This window comes from Hypanus sabinus, chromosome 4 (genome assembly GCF_030144855.1).
Source record: "Hypanus sabinus isolate sHypSab1 chromosome 4, sHypSab1.hap1, whole genome shotgun sequence".
NCBI classification, from domain to species: Eukaryota; Metazoa; Chordata; class Chondrichthyes; order Myliobatiformes; family Dasyatidae; genus Hypanus; species Hypanus sabinus.
In genome coordinates, this window is record NC_082709.1 from 153,963,925 (window position 1) to 153,979,681 (window position 15,757).

At 41.2% G+C, this 15,757-nt stretch overlaps 1 protein-coding gene across 7 annotated transcripts in view; it reads right to left on the reverse strand.

Moving 5' to 3' along the window:
* Window positions 1–15,757, reverse strand: part of pou2f1b (POU class 2 homeobox 1b) — a 169,787-nt gene that overhangs the window by 125,538 nt on the left and 28,492 nt on the right. For all 7 annotated transcript variants that reach the window (XM_059968475.1, XM_059968470.1, XM_059968474.1 and 4 more), the window contains one exon: window positions 1,437–1,502. In XM_059968475.1, coding sequence (XP_059824458.1) covers window positions 1,437–1,502 — 66 coding nt within the window. The remainder of the gene's footprint in view (window positions 1–1,436; window positions 1,503–15,757) is intronic.

Below are 15,757 nucleotides of genomic sequence, written 5' to 3' on the forward strand. Positions count from 1 at the left end.
ATTCTATGTGCAGTCTAATCAATGTTTTATTTACACAACATGATGTCCCACTTACACATTCAATGCCTCAGCTTATGCAGACAAGCTTACCAAATGTCTTTTTCACTAAATTATCCAACAACTATATGTTGCTACTTTCAGGCAACAATGGACTTGTACTTCAAGGTCTCCCTGTACATCAGTCCTCCTAACATCTCTCTTATTTACTGTATGTATTTAGCATTTGACTTCTCAAAGTGCATTACCTCACACTTGTTTGATTTAAATTCTACTGCCACTGCTCTGCCCAACTTTCTTGCTAATCAATGCCCCTCTGTATTCCTAGATAAACGCCCACTTTCTGCAGCTCTCCCAGTTCTTGTGTTGCCTGCTAACTTACTAAACATTCCCATCAAAGTCATTTATATATGTTATATTGGAGTTATAACATACAGTGGATTCAGGTTAATTGGGGCAGCTGCTTCTCTGGGAGAACTCTTAAAGAACAAAAACTAATCGAGAAAATAAGCAGGATTCGCTACATTTATTTGGGACACTACGCTGCTTAATTGGGCAGAAGATTGTTGCCAGTTTCTAGTAACTAGAAAACTGGTTAACTAGCATCAGTCATGTGCACCTGTGTGGCCATTAAACTCTGCACTGTGCTTAAAGCGAACAGCTTTGAAATAGTGTCAGTTACGGAAGTTTGTGTTCAAAATGCAGTGGTTTTTGTCACTGATAGATGGCGAAAAATAAGCAATAAAACAATTAAAAGCAGTTTTGCTCATTGTGGTTTCAAGCATTCAGGCTTGGAGATACCAGAAACTGCCGCTGAACATTGCAGAGCAAACTGTTTTTAAAACAGCATCAGTGTCGTGTGTTTGTATTATATATCCATTTGAGCTGGCAGATTCCAATTCAAAAAGCAGTAAATTTTGCTAATTTTCTTTTTCTTTTATTTTGACTTTATGCAGGAAGACAATTAAGGTAGCCTATTATATGCACTAGGTGTCTGTACCAATTTTGTTCATTTATAGCCAATCAAAAGACCACAGCATGGATTAATTCTTCTGTTGATAACTACAAGGAACTAATACACAGTTTTATAATACCGTAGTAGTACTGGCAGTATTCTAATTTGTTCCGTTTCATTTAAATGCATAATTTATTACTCAGCTAAACAGCAGTTTGTCTTTCTTATGCCCTCTAATGTTATTCATTTAACTTCGGCTAACTGGATTAGTCGCTTAATTGGGCCAAAATGTGCTGGTCCCAACGTATCCAATTAACCAGAAGCATGTTGGAGCTGTGAAGTTATACTGCATGAATTAAGATATTACAAACAATTTAAATGCCCAAGGACCAAAAAAAATACCAGTTATACAAAATGGAAAATGAATTATACCCTAAAAATGAAAAAAAATCATTCAACCCCTCATGGTTAAAACAGCCCCTACCTGTGCTCCCTTCATTGCCATCCACGGAAGGCTTGATAGATTCTGACGGATTGCTCATTTTAGATTCTATGTAAAACAGAAGAACATGAACAATGAGAGGCAACATTCATGAATTATTCATAACAACTCTTCCCCTCTTCTCTCTCATACCAATATTATTACTCAGGAAGGATTACCTAGTAGACTTAACTTCCTTTGATAGTACTAATCAAACGTTAAAAAATAAATCATTCTATTGAAGATCAAATGTATATAGCTTTCCATGTCCATACAGAATTAAATAAGTAGAAATAATAATTCTTGCAGAGATTCCCAGTTCTATTGAAATATTTTAAAAATGCCGTTAAAAACACCTTAAGAATGCTATTTATTTAGCACATTTATAATTTGGTTTAGAACACAGTGTAATACATTTATTTGTATAACTCAAAAAACTGAATTACAGAATCGCTCTGATATACTGCCAGTGGAGTAAAAGTCAGTTAGAGCAATCTAAACCCGAACTGAAATGTCAAAGCACTGAATGTAAAAGGTACATTCAATTTGCCAAGCAAAAAGGTATCAGACAATAAAATAAGCAATTTGGTGGTCAAATTTTACAAATATATTTGTAAACTGCATCGTCACATTTAAAAACCTTGTTTTTTAATGTTTATTTTGAACATCATTAGGACAATGCTGACAATTCCTTTGGTGCCCTGATAATCAATCAGGTCACAAATGATCCCATTCTACTGTCAGTAGCCTCTTCTAGTCTTTCAATTCTCCAAGGAACTTTGCATACCAGCTTTCAACCTACCTATGATCAGAAAGACTTCAAATATCTCACCAGCTAGATCTGAATTCTTTCAGTGAAGTACTCCACCATTCTGTCTACCTTCCTTGTTCCCCCCCCCCCCACAAGACCAACTCTTAATAGCTGTATGGTCTTGTGAAAATTGGCACCCATGAAACTCTGTGAGATAATGCAATAAAAACATGCTTAATAGATGCATTTAATAATTAAAGGAGATATACAAATCCACATGGCTTGTGCCTTTTGCCCATTCTGATTAGTTACGTTTAATTAAGATGTGTGGATGCACTAAATAGAGTAATTAGAAGTTTAACTTTTATCTAGACTCAAGGTTGCACAACCAAGGGTCTATACTACTTGATGCACAAAATTCTAAAGACAATGTAATCTTACTCAGAATGCTGCAGCAACTCAAGACAGAAGGTAGTAAAAAAAAAATCAGGCTAGCATTTATATAGTACTATGATTTCAGGAAGCCCCAAAAGAATTTAGCCTTGCATTGCAACTTCATTGAATATCCCACCCTCAACTTAATAATATGGAATGCCACTATGTTCAGGGACGGGGCAGGAAATTGTATGCATCTAAACACTACACAATTGTCTATAGAACTGCCTATTAGTCACCAACACAATCCAACCCATTGCAGTATTGGATGCAAAAAGTTTCTTCTGACAATGTCCATTTACTAAATTTAATCACAAGGAAGGTAACCTGTGCAGATTGGGGACAACATATCCTCCTTGCTGACGATCAACACTGGCGCACCTCCGGGGTGTGTGTTCAGCCCATTGCTCTACTCTCTGCATACACATGACTGTGTGGCTAGGCATAGCTCAACTACCATCTATAAATTTGCTGACAATACAACCATTGTTGGCACAATCTCAGGTGGGGACAAGGCGGCATACAGGAGTGAGATATGCCAACTAGTGAAGTGATGCCGCATCAACAACCTGGCACTCAACGTCAGAAAGACGAAAGAGCTGATTGTGGACTTCGGAAAGGGTAAGACGAAGGAGCACACACCAATCCTCATAGAGGGATCAGAAGTGGAGAGAGTGAGCAGTTTCAAGTGCCTGGGTGTCAAGATCTCTGAGGATCTAACCTGGTCCCAACATAATCGATGTAGTTATAAAGTAGGGAATACTTTATCAGGAGTTGGAAGAGATTTGGCATGTCAACAAATACACGCAAAAGATATAGTTGTGCTGTGTTATAGAGCTATAAAGCTATGAACTATAGCTTTATAAAGTGTTTATATTAGTGATATAAAGCTATAGTTCTATAGTTGTACTGTGGAGAGTATTCTGACAGGCTGCATCACTGTCTGGTATGGAGGGGCTACTGCACAGGACCAAAAGAAGCTGCAGAAGATTATAAACCTAGTCAGCTCCATCTTGGGTACTAGCCTACAAAGTACCCAGGACATCTTCAGGGAGCAGGGTTTCAGAGAGGCAGCATCCATTATTAAGGACCTCCAGCACCCAGGGCATGCCCTTTTCTCACTCTTACCATCAGGTCGGAGGTACAGAAGCCTGAAGGCACACGTTCAGCAGTTCAGGAACAGCTTCTTCCCTTGTCATCCAATTCCTAAATAGGCATTGAATCTTTGGACATTACCTGACTTTTTTTTAAATATACAGTATTTCTGTTATTTCAAATTCTTTTAAATCTATTCAATATACATAACTGATTTACTTGTTTATTATTATTTTATTTATTTTTTCTCTCTCTGCTAGATTATGTATTACATTGAACTGCTGCTGCTAAGTTAACAAATTTTATATCACATACCAGTGATAATAAACTTGATTCTGACATTTCTGAAAAGTTTTATGTCAAATAATATATCCTATCACATTACAATTAGAGTGAACTGAACAGACTTTTTTTTATTGTCAGATAATTTAAACGTCAACTAAAACCATTGGGGTTTTTTTGCCTTAAGTTCTAGCAGCAAAATTTCTTCAATAGCAAAGCAAATATGCAAAATATAATTAGTTAAATGAATGCACATGAGTAACATTTCCCCCAAGTTAAATCTTAATAAAAACTGACTGATAAAAAGCACTGCATACTACCAAACCTTACTCAGATGTTAATCAATGAGCATGAGATACTAATAACCAGCATGCAAATGTTAATGCAAATTCCTATCTTGATGAATCAATTAAGCACCTCCTTGCAATAAATTCACCCCCTCCAAATGGCAAATTTGGTTTGCCCATGATGATGATTAAAGGTTTAAAAGAGCAAGGAAAGAGGAACAGGTGGAAAAAAAATTCTCTAGTTTATGAAGGCTTAGGCAATTTTGGCAATAAGAAAAATGTTACAGGGTCCTCAGTGCCAATGCATTTGGCAGGTTTTCAACGTCAGGGAACAGAGACCATATAATTCTCTCATTTTCACTACTAAACGAAAATAAGGATTGCAACTACTGATTTCCATAATGTAATGTAATCAGCGCTTCCATAAGGCATTAATAATGCACATCTCTGTTCTATTAACAAGCTGGCAACTTCTCTGATGTCTGAGTGAAACTCGTTCTGCATAAAATTAAGCATACTGTTCAATTTATAAAAAGGTATCAGAATATTTGCATATTAATTGCCAAGTTCAAAAATAATTCAACATAACTGCTCCTATTTTAATTAAATGAATTGAGCTATGTGTATTTGATTTTAATATTTTCCCCCCAAAAATATTTCCACAAGCATAACATTCCTGCAAAATATTAGGTTAACATATATAATGCAGAAAACAATTCTTATTTCTGAAAATCCCTTTTGTAAAATAAATTTCCTCCATCTCAAAAGTTCGCAACAACAATATACTGAGAAAATGTATATGTAGTAGTCTTCAATGAAATAAGTGTAATTGTATCAATGTGCAGACAATTGTGCAAATATGGTTATCTGTACCAGGTCTGTCATACTAGATTTGTAACACATTCTCAAAAATATGATACTCTCCAAATGAACCTAAAACATTAACTACAATTGGCATATTTCTTGATGAAAACTACATTACTGCCTTTGTATAGAACCTGGTTTCAGAAGTCTTGCTCCCCTGAATTGAACTGATTACTCCTCAAGCACAAATGGCTAAGGCACCACGTGCCAGATTCAACTACAGAGTATAGTCTATTACTATCCAGAAGCCTTCATAATTCTCTGCCAAAAATACATCACTGCTCCTACCTTCTGTTCTTAAATTTACTTGGAAGAGGCCTTTGTAAGGAAGCTAAGTATGCAGGACTGTTCAGCAAATGCAAGCAACCTGGATGGAGAGCGAGGTGTCGCTCAGTGGAAGTTGGTTGTAGGGGATCCGCAGCCCATTCCTTAGCCAGAGCCTACAGCAATTTGGGCATCAAGGGAGAGAGGAAGAGAAGAGCCATCCACAATACCACTGATACGGCAGAGAGGGCCTCAAGATGGCTGTGGCTCAAGAGAGGGGAGCCATGGAGTCATGTGTAGCTAGCCACCTGGACACAAGCTGGGATATGATCAGCCCCGGCTGGGTCACCTGGAGAAGGGTGTATGATGTTGAAAGACCCGAAATACCCGATGATTCCAGGAACATCACTGACGATGTGTCCAGAAGCATCAGTAGATGTATGCCCACAGCTATTCAGATATGCCCATCTTTGCAAACCGGAGTCCAACATCCTCCATTCAGGTTTTTGTCCATCACAGTACAAAATATGGTTGACCCTCAATTATCCAGAGAGGAACAAAACAGAATGCCTCAATTGTTGCACAAATATACAAACAACACAAAGGATAGGTTCCTTAAGGTAGTTATAGCCATGGGCGGTAATGGGGAAAAGCCCAATGGCATACATCTCATAAAGCCTCTGACAACCAAGTACAGGTCCACGCCTTCACATGCGGCTTAGCTACTAAGCCCAACGGAATTGTTTCTACTGACAAGAGAAGGGGCAAAGGCAGGTTACTGGCATCTTAAAACCAGTCACTTTGGGCAGATAGGGCTCATCAGCTGTGGTAGACAGCTCATCTAGGAGAAAGAAAACTCTGATCTTAAACCTCCGCTGCCTTATGGCTATACCAACTTACAGGAAAGGCTTCAGGAGTAAACCCCAAGGGAAAAATCCGGAGTCCCAAAGACAGTCTTACGTGGAGTTCAATGCTGACTGGCAACCACAACACTATGGGTACCAAACTGTATCAGTCTCCTTTGGGTTCGTCAGATGCATGGAGTGGAGGAGCTTGCTACATAAGATCATAAGTCATAGGAGCAGAATTAGGCCATTCAGCTCATCGAGTCTGCTCAACAATTCCATCATGGTTGATCTCAGATCCCATTCAACTCTATACACCTGCCTTCTCACCATACACATTGATGCCCTGACCGATCAGGAAACTATCAACGTTTGCCGTAAACATACACATGGACTTTGCCTCCACCACAGTCTGCAGCAAAGCATTTCACAGATTCACTACTCTCTGGCCAAAAAATCTTCCTTCCTTCTGTTCTAAAATGTCACCACTCAATTTTGAGGCGGAGGCTGAGCTCTCTAGTTCCAGATACCCCCATCATAGGAAATATCCTCTCTACATCCAACCTATCTAGTCCTTTCAACATTCGGTAGGTTTCAATGAGATGCTCCAGCATTCCAGTAAGTACAGACCCAAAGCTGCTAAATACTCCTCGCATGTTAACTCCTTCATTCCCAGAATCATCCTCGTGAACCTCTCTCCAATGACAACGCATCCTTTCTGTTATATTGTATTATTAAGAAGTTAGCATCTCGTAGGCTGCTTGTGACCCTGGCTATTTTTTTTTAAAAGGTCATAGCAGCTATGAGCTTGAGAAAAAGAGTATAATTGAGCAAATGCTTTCTCATGAGATAAGCTGAGCTTGAGGAAATAAAAGTATAACGCAAATGCTTTCCCATAAGATAAGCTGAGCGGGTGACAGCACCCTTGGTATGCGATCTGCGCTTAACTTTTGTTTTGTTTAGGGTAACTTGTATTATTTTCTGATTCAATCCAAGATGGCGGCGCAACGCAGCTTGCAGCGGCCACTCTGGAACTGATTATCTGTTATTTGTGAAGTGGGGTGCCGTGCGCAATCATAATCGGATGAAAAACGGACGCGGGAGCACGGAGGAACATCTAGAAATCTCCAGGAAGACCTTCTTCATTGCTGCTGCTGCTGTGAGGTCCAGGTCTCTGCTGGGATGAACAGGCCCCCAGTCCTCGGGGTTGCGTTGCCGATGGCCGTTGAAGGGGGCGTCTTAATACGCTCGGCAGAGGATAGTGCTTGGAGAAGCTGTGCCGGAGGGGATGGTCGGAGGCGCGGAGGTTCGACGGACTCGGAGTCTGCTGCGGTCAGGTCGCTTTCATTGTGTGCTGTGTCTGCGAGGCTGGATTCAACGGAGCTTTCATTGTGTGCAGCATCTGCGAGGCTGAGTCAGGCGGCGCCGTGAAAGTCCATTGCGGGGGTATTTCCTTCTGCCGCCTGCATAGGATGGCGAGTCTGTCGGGACCCTGGGGACTTGTGGACACTGTGTGGTGGTTTCTTTTGAACTTACAGTCTTTTAACATCTTTGGACTATTTTTACTGCGCCCATGGTCTGTCAATTACGCTATTGTTTGCACTGTTGTAACTGTATGTTGTGACTATGCAGTTTTGTGCAGGTCTTGTAGCTTTAGTTTTTGGTCTTGTTTGTCTGGTGGATTGGAGCTCCTTTCCGGGGAACGCGCTAAGATGGTGGCGCGATATCAATATGCAGCAGCCTCTCCGGACTCTGGATTGGGGATTGCCAAACATTATGTGGATTTTCTGCTGTAGTCTGTTTTGTCATGTGCTTTTGTGATATCATTCTGGAGGAACGTTGTCTCATTTTTTAACTGCATTGCATTTGTGGTTTCTGAATGACAATAAACTGAATCTGAATCTGAATTAATTACTGCGAGAAATTTATTGTACCTTGTATTCCTTATGGCACCTGCATAAAAAAGGACTATTTCCAAGGTCAGGAGGCTTTGGATGGTAAGCCTGTGCCTGTCTACATCCAGACATAGTAGCAATTAAAACTGTTATACCAACAATTTATGATTGATAAAGTTAACAATACTCATCTGTAGAGAAACTAAAGGGGGTGAATCCACATGTATCTGTGTACGTGACTGCATGATATAAGAAGAACTGTATTTGCTTCAGGGGGGGAGAGGGGGGGAGAGGGGGGGAGAGGGGGGGAGAGGGGGGGAGAGGGGGGGAGAGGGGGGGAGAGGGGGGGAGAGGGGGGGAGAGGGGGGGAGAGGGGGGGAGGGAGAGAGGGAGAGACCCTCAAAGCAGCCTCCGAGAGAGAGTGATTAAGAAGGGTTCTCTCGAGTAACTTGCTAATAAAGAGTTAAAGTTACTTTCATCGTAGTACATGGTGTCTTTGCATCGCATATATCGAAAGAAGTTTATAACAATATGAGGCCCAAGACTGTTGACAATACTCCAACTGTGGCCTGACTAGCGTCTTATAAAGGCTCAGTATTATCTCCTTGCTTTTATATTCTATTCCCCTTGAAAGAAATGCCAACATTGCATTTGCCTTTTTTACCACAAACTCAACCTGTAAATTAACCTTCTGGAAATCTTGCATAAGGACTCCTAAGTCCCTCTGAACCTCAGCTGTTTGAACCTTCTCCTCACTTAGATAATAGTCTGCACTATTATTCCTTTTACCAAAATGCAGTATCATACCTCTCCCAACACTGTATTCCATCTGCCGCTTTTTTGCTCATTCTTCCAATTTGTCTAAGTCCTGCTGCAATTGCATTGCTTCCTGAGCACTATCCACCCCTCCAGCTATCTTTGTATCATCAGCAAACTTTATCACAAAGCCATTAATTACATTATCCAAACCATGACAATGTCAAAAGATGCAGTCCCAATACTGACCCCTGAGGAACACCACTAGTCACCAGCAACCAATCAGAAAAGGCCCCTTTAATTCCCACTCACTGCCTCTTGCCTGTCAGCCATTCCTCTATGACAGTACCCTTTCTGTAATGCCATAGGATTTTATTAAGCAGCCTCATGTATGGCACCTTATTGAATGCCTTCTGAAAATCCAAGTAAATAACATCCACTGTCTCTCCTTTGTCCAACCTGCTTGTTACTTCTTCGAGGAACTCTAATAGATCTGCCAGGCAAAATTTCCTTTGACAAAAACCATGATGATTTTGACTTATTTTATCATTAATCTTCAAGTACCCCAAAACCTCATCCTTAATAATAGATCCCAACACATTTGTAACCACTGACATTAGACAAAAATGGACGATAATTTCCTTTCTTTTGCCATCCTCCCTTCTTAAAGAGTGGAGTGACATTTGCAGTCTTCCAAGGCCATGTCTGAATCAAGTGATTCTTGAAAGATCATAACCAATGCATCTGCTATTTCTTCAGCAACTCCTCTCAGGACTCTGGCACATATCTATCTGGTCCAGGTGACTTAGCCACCTTTCTCCAAGCACTTTTTCCTTGTAATAGCAATGGCACTCACAACTACTCCCTGACACTCATGGACCTCTGGCACATTGTGTCTTCCACAGTGAAGACAGATGCAAAGTACTCATTAAGTTCATCTTACATTTCTTTGTCCCCCATTATTACGCCAGCATCATTTTTCACTGGTCCAATATCAACTCTCACTTCTCTTTATTCTTATATAACTGAAAAAACCGCTTTGGTATCCCTCATACCGCATTTTTTTCTGACATATAGCTTTTTTAGTTGCCTTTTGTTGGATTTTAAAAGCTTCTCAATCATCCAACTTCCCACTTACTTTTTCTACCATATACACTCTTTCCTTGGCTTTTATGCAGTCTTTAACTTCCTTTATCAGCCACGGTTGCCTACCCCTGCCATTTGAGAACTTCTTCCTCTGGGATACATCTATCCTGCGCTTTGTGAACTATTGTCAAAAACTTCAGCCACCTCTGCTCAGCTGTCATCCCTACAAGTATCCTCTTCCAATCCATCTGGGTAAATTCCTCTCTAATGCCTCTATAATTCCCTTTTATTCCATTGTGATACTAATAAATGCGACATATGCGTCTCCTCTCCGACTGTAGAATGAATTCAATCATATCATGATCACTACCTTCTAATGGTTCCTTTACATTAAGCTCCCTAGTAAGATCTGGGTTATTACACAACACCCTATCTAAAATAACCTCTCCAAGTAGGCTCAAACACAAGCTGCTCTAAAAAGCCATTTCATAGGCATTTAACAAATTCCCTCTCTTGTGATCTGACACCAACCCAATTTTCCCCAATGCCCTTGCACATTCAAGTCCCCCATTACAATTACATCATTACCTTCGTTACATACCTTTTCCAGCTCACTTTGCAATCTCAACCCCACATCTTGGCTACTATATGGAGGCTTATATATGATTCCTGCTTCTCAGCTTCCTTCCTAACTCTTTGCTTTCTTTTTTCAGGACCCCCTCACTTTTACTACCCATGATGTTGGTACCAATATGTACCACGACTTCTGGCTGCTCACCCTCTTTTTTCCAGGGATTTGTGGATGCGTCCAGAAACATCGCAGACCCTGGCACCTGGGAGGCAAACTATCATCTGTATTTCCTTTTTGTGTCCACAGAACCACCTACCTGTCCCCCTGACTACAAAGTCCCCTTTTACTGCAGCCATCCTAATCAATTCCCTACCATTCTGATCTACAGGGCCAGACTCAGTGCCAGAGGCGCAGCCACTGTTGCTTCCCCCAGGAAGGCTGTCCCCCCAAAGTGTACTCAAAACTGAGTTGTTATTGTTGAGGACAGCCACAGGGACACTCTCCACTATCTGATGCTCTCCTTTCCCTCTCCTGACAGTCACCCATTTATCAGTCTCCTGTAGCCTTGGGGTGACTACTTACCTGTAGCTCCTGTCTATCACTGCTTCACTTTCCCGAAGAAGCTCAAGGTCATCGAACTGCGGCTCTAGTTCCCTGACACAGTCTCTAAGAAGCTGCATCTCTCTGCATCTGCTGCAGATGTGGCCAGTGGGGAGACTGGAAGTCTCCTGGAAATCACACATCTAACACCCAGAGCAGAACAGTGGCTCTGTAGACATACCCCCTATTCTCTCAATATTTAAATATGAAATAAGGAATGAGCTTACCGACTTACCTTCTCTGCGCCAGTTGAGCCAAAGCCTTACTAGTCTGCCTCAAACTACTCCAATGACGACCTCTTCCCATGATGAGCACTCTGCTAGGCAGAACCCCTATTTTATAGAGACCGAGTCTTTCAAGTGGACAACAACTTGCTCTCCATATCATACAGCTCAGGCTTACGTACCCAGACAGCTAGGACGCAACATCCATGCTCAACATTAATTGACAGAGGCCTCAGCTCAGCACAAAGACATTCTGCAGATGCTGAAAATCTAGAGCAAAGCACACAAAGTGCACTCAGCAAGTTAGGCAGCATCTAAGGAGGAAAACAAACAATGGACATTTAGGGCTGAAACATGTCATTAGGATTGCAGCCTGAAACGTCGACTGTTAAATCCGCTCCATTGATATTGCCCAACTTACTGAGTTCCTCTAGCATCTGGTGTGTTTGTGAGACAACACAAAGGAGCCCAAGAACCAATGTAACAGTGGGCTTCACCTCAGTGTTCAGCACTACCTACGTTATCACCTGATGCACGAAATAAGTCTGCTGCAGAATGTCCCGCTGCAAATCACCCGAAGACAATGCACGTGTCCACCCAAATAAACACTCACCTACCTTCTCAGCCTTAATCCTTATTACAATTTTACCCAGTTACCTGTCTCAGCTTTCTGCTGCTGAAACCCTGAATTAACTGTTCTAAGGCCCCAATTAAACAGTTTGAAATACCCCTGCAGAAAATGTGTTAATGTTTCAGATCAACTACCTTTTATCCAAAATAACTTAAAGACCAAGACCAATGTGGGGGAGGTGAGACTGCTGCCAAGAGACTAAAATTGAATATTTATGATTAGCTGAAGACTAGCAGAGGCTGAATAACACTCCATTGATCTATCCTTGCTATCCAGCTAAAAGAGGATGGCAAGGATTAGTGAGGTACAAAGAGAAAATAGTAAATGAAAGCTGAAATTATCAGACAAGAGGGAAAGAAAGAGGAATTCATAAATGAGCCTAATTAGAAGATGAGTTACCAAATGCAAGACTCAGCAAGTGGGATAGAGAATAAAAGCTGACTAGATACTTGGAGTAATCCATATGGACCAATTGAAATTGTAATTGATTTATCATTATCACATGTACCAAGGTTGAGTGAAAAGCTCATCTATTTACTATTCATAAAGATCAATTCATTACAGTGCATTGCAGGTAGACACAATAAGGTACAAGATCATAATGATGCAGACCGTGAGGTTAGAGGTACTAGGCAACCATTTAATAATCTTTTAAAATGTAAGCAGGGCCTGTCAGGACTTGTCTGCAGAGCACAAGATTATGGAGCAAGTTGGAAACAGTTCCTTGTGGACTTTACACACCAGTTTCAAAAAACGAACAGGGCCCGTCAGGACTTGTCTGCAGATCAGAATTACTTGGGTTAATAGCAACTAGGGTTAATTTGCTAGGGCCAATAAAAAGAAGCAAGGTTTGAGGAGAGAGGCCATTGGTAAAGTAACCATTGTATGAATGGACAGTGTTGAGAATGGTTAGACTTTGGCTCAATAGGATTGGGCGAGGACAGGCACAGGCTAGAACTTAAATTTGTGAAGTTAAAAGGTATGACAGGTGTAGGCAGTATGGTAGTTCAGGTGGTAGTATGCTCCTCCCATGAGATGTGGGACTACAGAGTACTCAACAGTCTCCCTAATGACTACATCTACAGGAAGTACACCTAACTTCAGCTCTTGATCGACAAAGTCAAGGAATTAGAGCTGAAGCTGGATGCACTGAGGACCAACTGGGAGGCTGAATACTTAATAGAAGTCTATTAGTGAGATGGTCACACTCAGAGTGCAAGCTTCAGATAGTAGATGGGTGACCACAGTCAATGCAGAGTTCCACTATGGGCATTCCCCTAAGCATCAAATATACCCCTTTGGAAACTGCTGAGGAGGGTTAACCTATCAGGGCACAGCAGCAGCAGCAATCAGACCAGTGGAACTGAGCTAGCTCTGAGGCTCAGCAGTGAAGGATAAGGTCATGCACAGAAAGCATAGGGAGAGAAATGGTTGAAGAATAGGACCTTGAGGGTAGTACGCTCTGTATTACTCTGTGTTGTGTGCTAGTCGGGGCAGGAATAGGATGATAGTACAAATGAATGAGACGCTGAGGAATCGGTGCAGGGGGCAGGGTTTCAGATCTCTGGGTCATTAGAATCTCTTCCTGGAAACGTATGACCTGCACAAAAAAAGGACAGGTTACACCTGAACCTGAAGGGACCATATCCATGTGACCAGATTTGCTAGAGCTGTTAGAGAGGGTTTATACTAAGGTAGCAGGGGGATGGGAACCAGAGTGATAGGGCTGGGGATGGGTCAGTTGGTATGCAAGTCAATACAGTGTTTTGTGAGACCGAAGATGGACAGGCAGATGACAGGGCAAAATTGCAGTCAGGGGGAATATATTAAGTGCAACATGGGGGCAAAATCAAAAAGGATGATGAAACAGAAACTGTTATATTTCAACGCACGCAGTATACACAATAAGATAGATGATCTTGTAGCACAGTTTTAGACTGGCGAGTCGACGTTGTGGGCATCACTAAGAAGTAGCTGAATGAAGATTATAGTTGCAACACACACCAAATGCTAGCGGAACTCAGCAGGCCAAGCCCAATCTATGAAAAGGAGTACAGTCAACGTTTTAGACCAAGACCCTTTAGGACTGCCTCGGCCTGAAACATTGTCTGTATTCTTTTCCATAGATACTGCCTGGCCAGCTGAGTTCCTCTGGCATTTTGCGTGTGTTGCTGAGATTTCCAGCGTCTGCAGATTTTCACTTATTTGTGAAGATTATAGTTAGGAGTTTAATGTCCAAGCATACATACTGTATCAAAAGGGACAGGCAGATAGGCAGAAGGGATGGGGAGGCTCTGCTGGTAAAAAAAAATGAAATTCAATCCTTAGAAGAAGGTGACATAGGATCAGAAGATGTAGAATCTTTGTGGGCAGAATTAAGAAACTGCAAGAATAAAAGACCCTGATGGGGAGTTATATACAGGTCTTCAAACTATAGCCAAGATGTGAGGTATAAATTTCAAAAGTAAATAGGAAAGCTATGTAATAAGGGCTATGTTGCAAGACTCAGTGATTTCAACATGCAGGTAGATTGGGGAAATCAGGTTGGTGCTGGATCCCAAGAGGGGGAATTTGTACAGCAGCTTGTGATTGAGCCCACTAGGGGAAAAGCAATTTTGGATTGGGTGTTATGTAATGAACCAGATTTGATTAGCGAGCTTAAGGTAAAGACAAATTGGAAGACAGTAATCACAATAAGATAGAATTCACCAACAGTTTGAGAGGGAGAAGATAAAAATCAGATGTATCAATATTAAAGGGAATTACAGAAGCATGAGAGAGGATCCAGACAAAGTTGATTAAAAGGGGACTCTAGCAGGGATAACAGCAGAATGTCTATGCTGGAGTTTGTGGGGTTAATTTGGGAGGCACAGGATAGATACATTTCAAAGATGAAGTAGTTTTCTAAAAGGAGGATGAGACTGACAGGGGAAGTCAAAGACAACATAAAAGCAAAAGAGAGGGCATATCATCTAGAAATAATTAGTGAGAAAGTGTAAGATTGGGAAGATTTTAAAAACCAGCAGAAGGCAACTAAAAAAAATCCACAAGAAGAGAACAGATGAAATATGAAGGTAAGCTAGCCAAAATTACCAAAGAGATACCAAAATATTTTTCAGATAGATAAAGAGTAAAAGAAAGGCAACAGCTGACATCAAATCACTGGAAAAGGATGCTGGGAAGGATACTGGGGAGGATGCTGGGGATGTAGTAATAGAGGACAAAGAAATGCTGGACAAAGTTATTAAGTATCTTGTGTCAATCTTCACTGTGGAATACCTAGCAATATGCCAGAAATTCAAGAGTGCCAGGAGTCAAAAGTGCATGTAGCTGCTATTACTAAGGAGAAGCTGAAGGGTCTGAAGGTAGATAAGTCATCTGGACCAGAATCTGTGGAATTCATTGCCACAAACAGCTATGAAGGCCAAGTCACTGATTCTTGGTTAATCAGTGCATCAAGGGTTATGGGGAAAAGGCTTGAAAATGAGGCTGATAGGAATAATATATCAACCATGGTAGAATGGTGGAGCCAACTCTATGGGCTGAGTGGCTTATAACAGCAACTGCTGTCTTGAGGTTAGTGGTATATGCTTATAGGCTTTTGTATTTTCTGCCCAGTGAGAGAGAAGAGAGTAGAGGGTGGGTGGGATCTTTGATGATGCTAGCTGCTTTACTACAGCAGGGAAAAGTGAAAACAGAGTCTGTGGAGGGGAAGCTGGTTTCCATGATCTGCTGAGC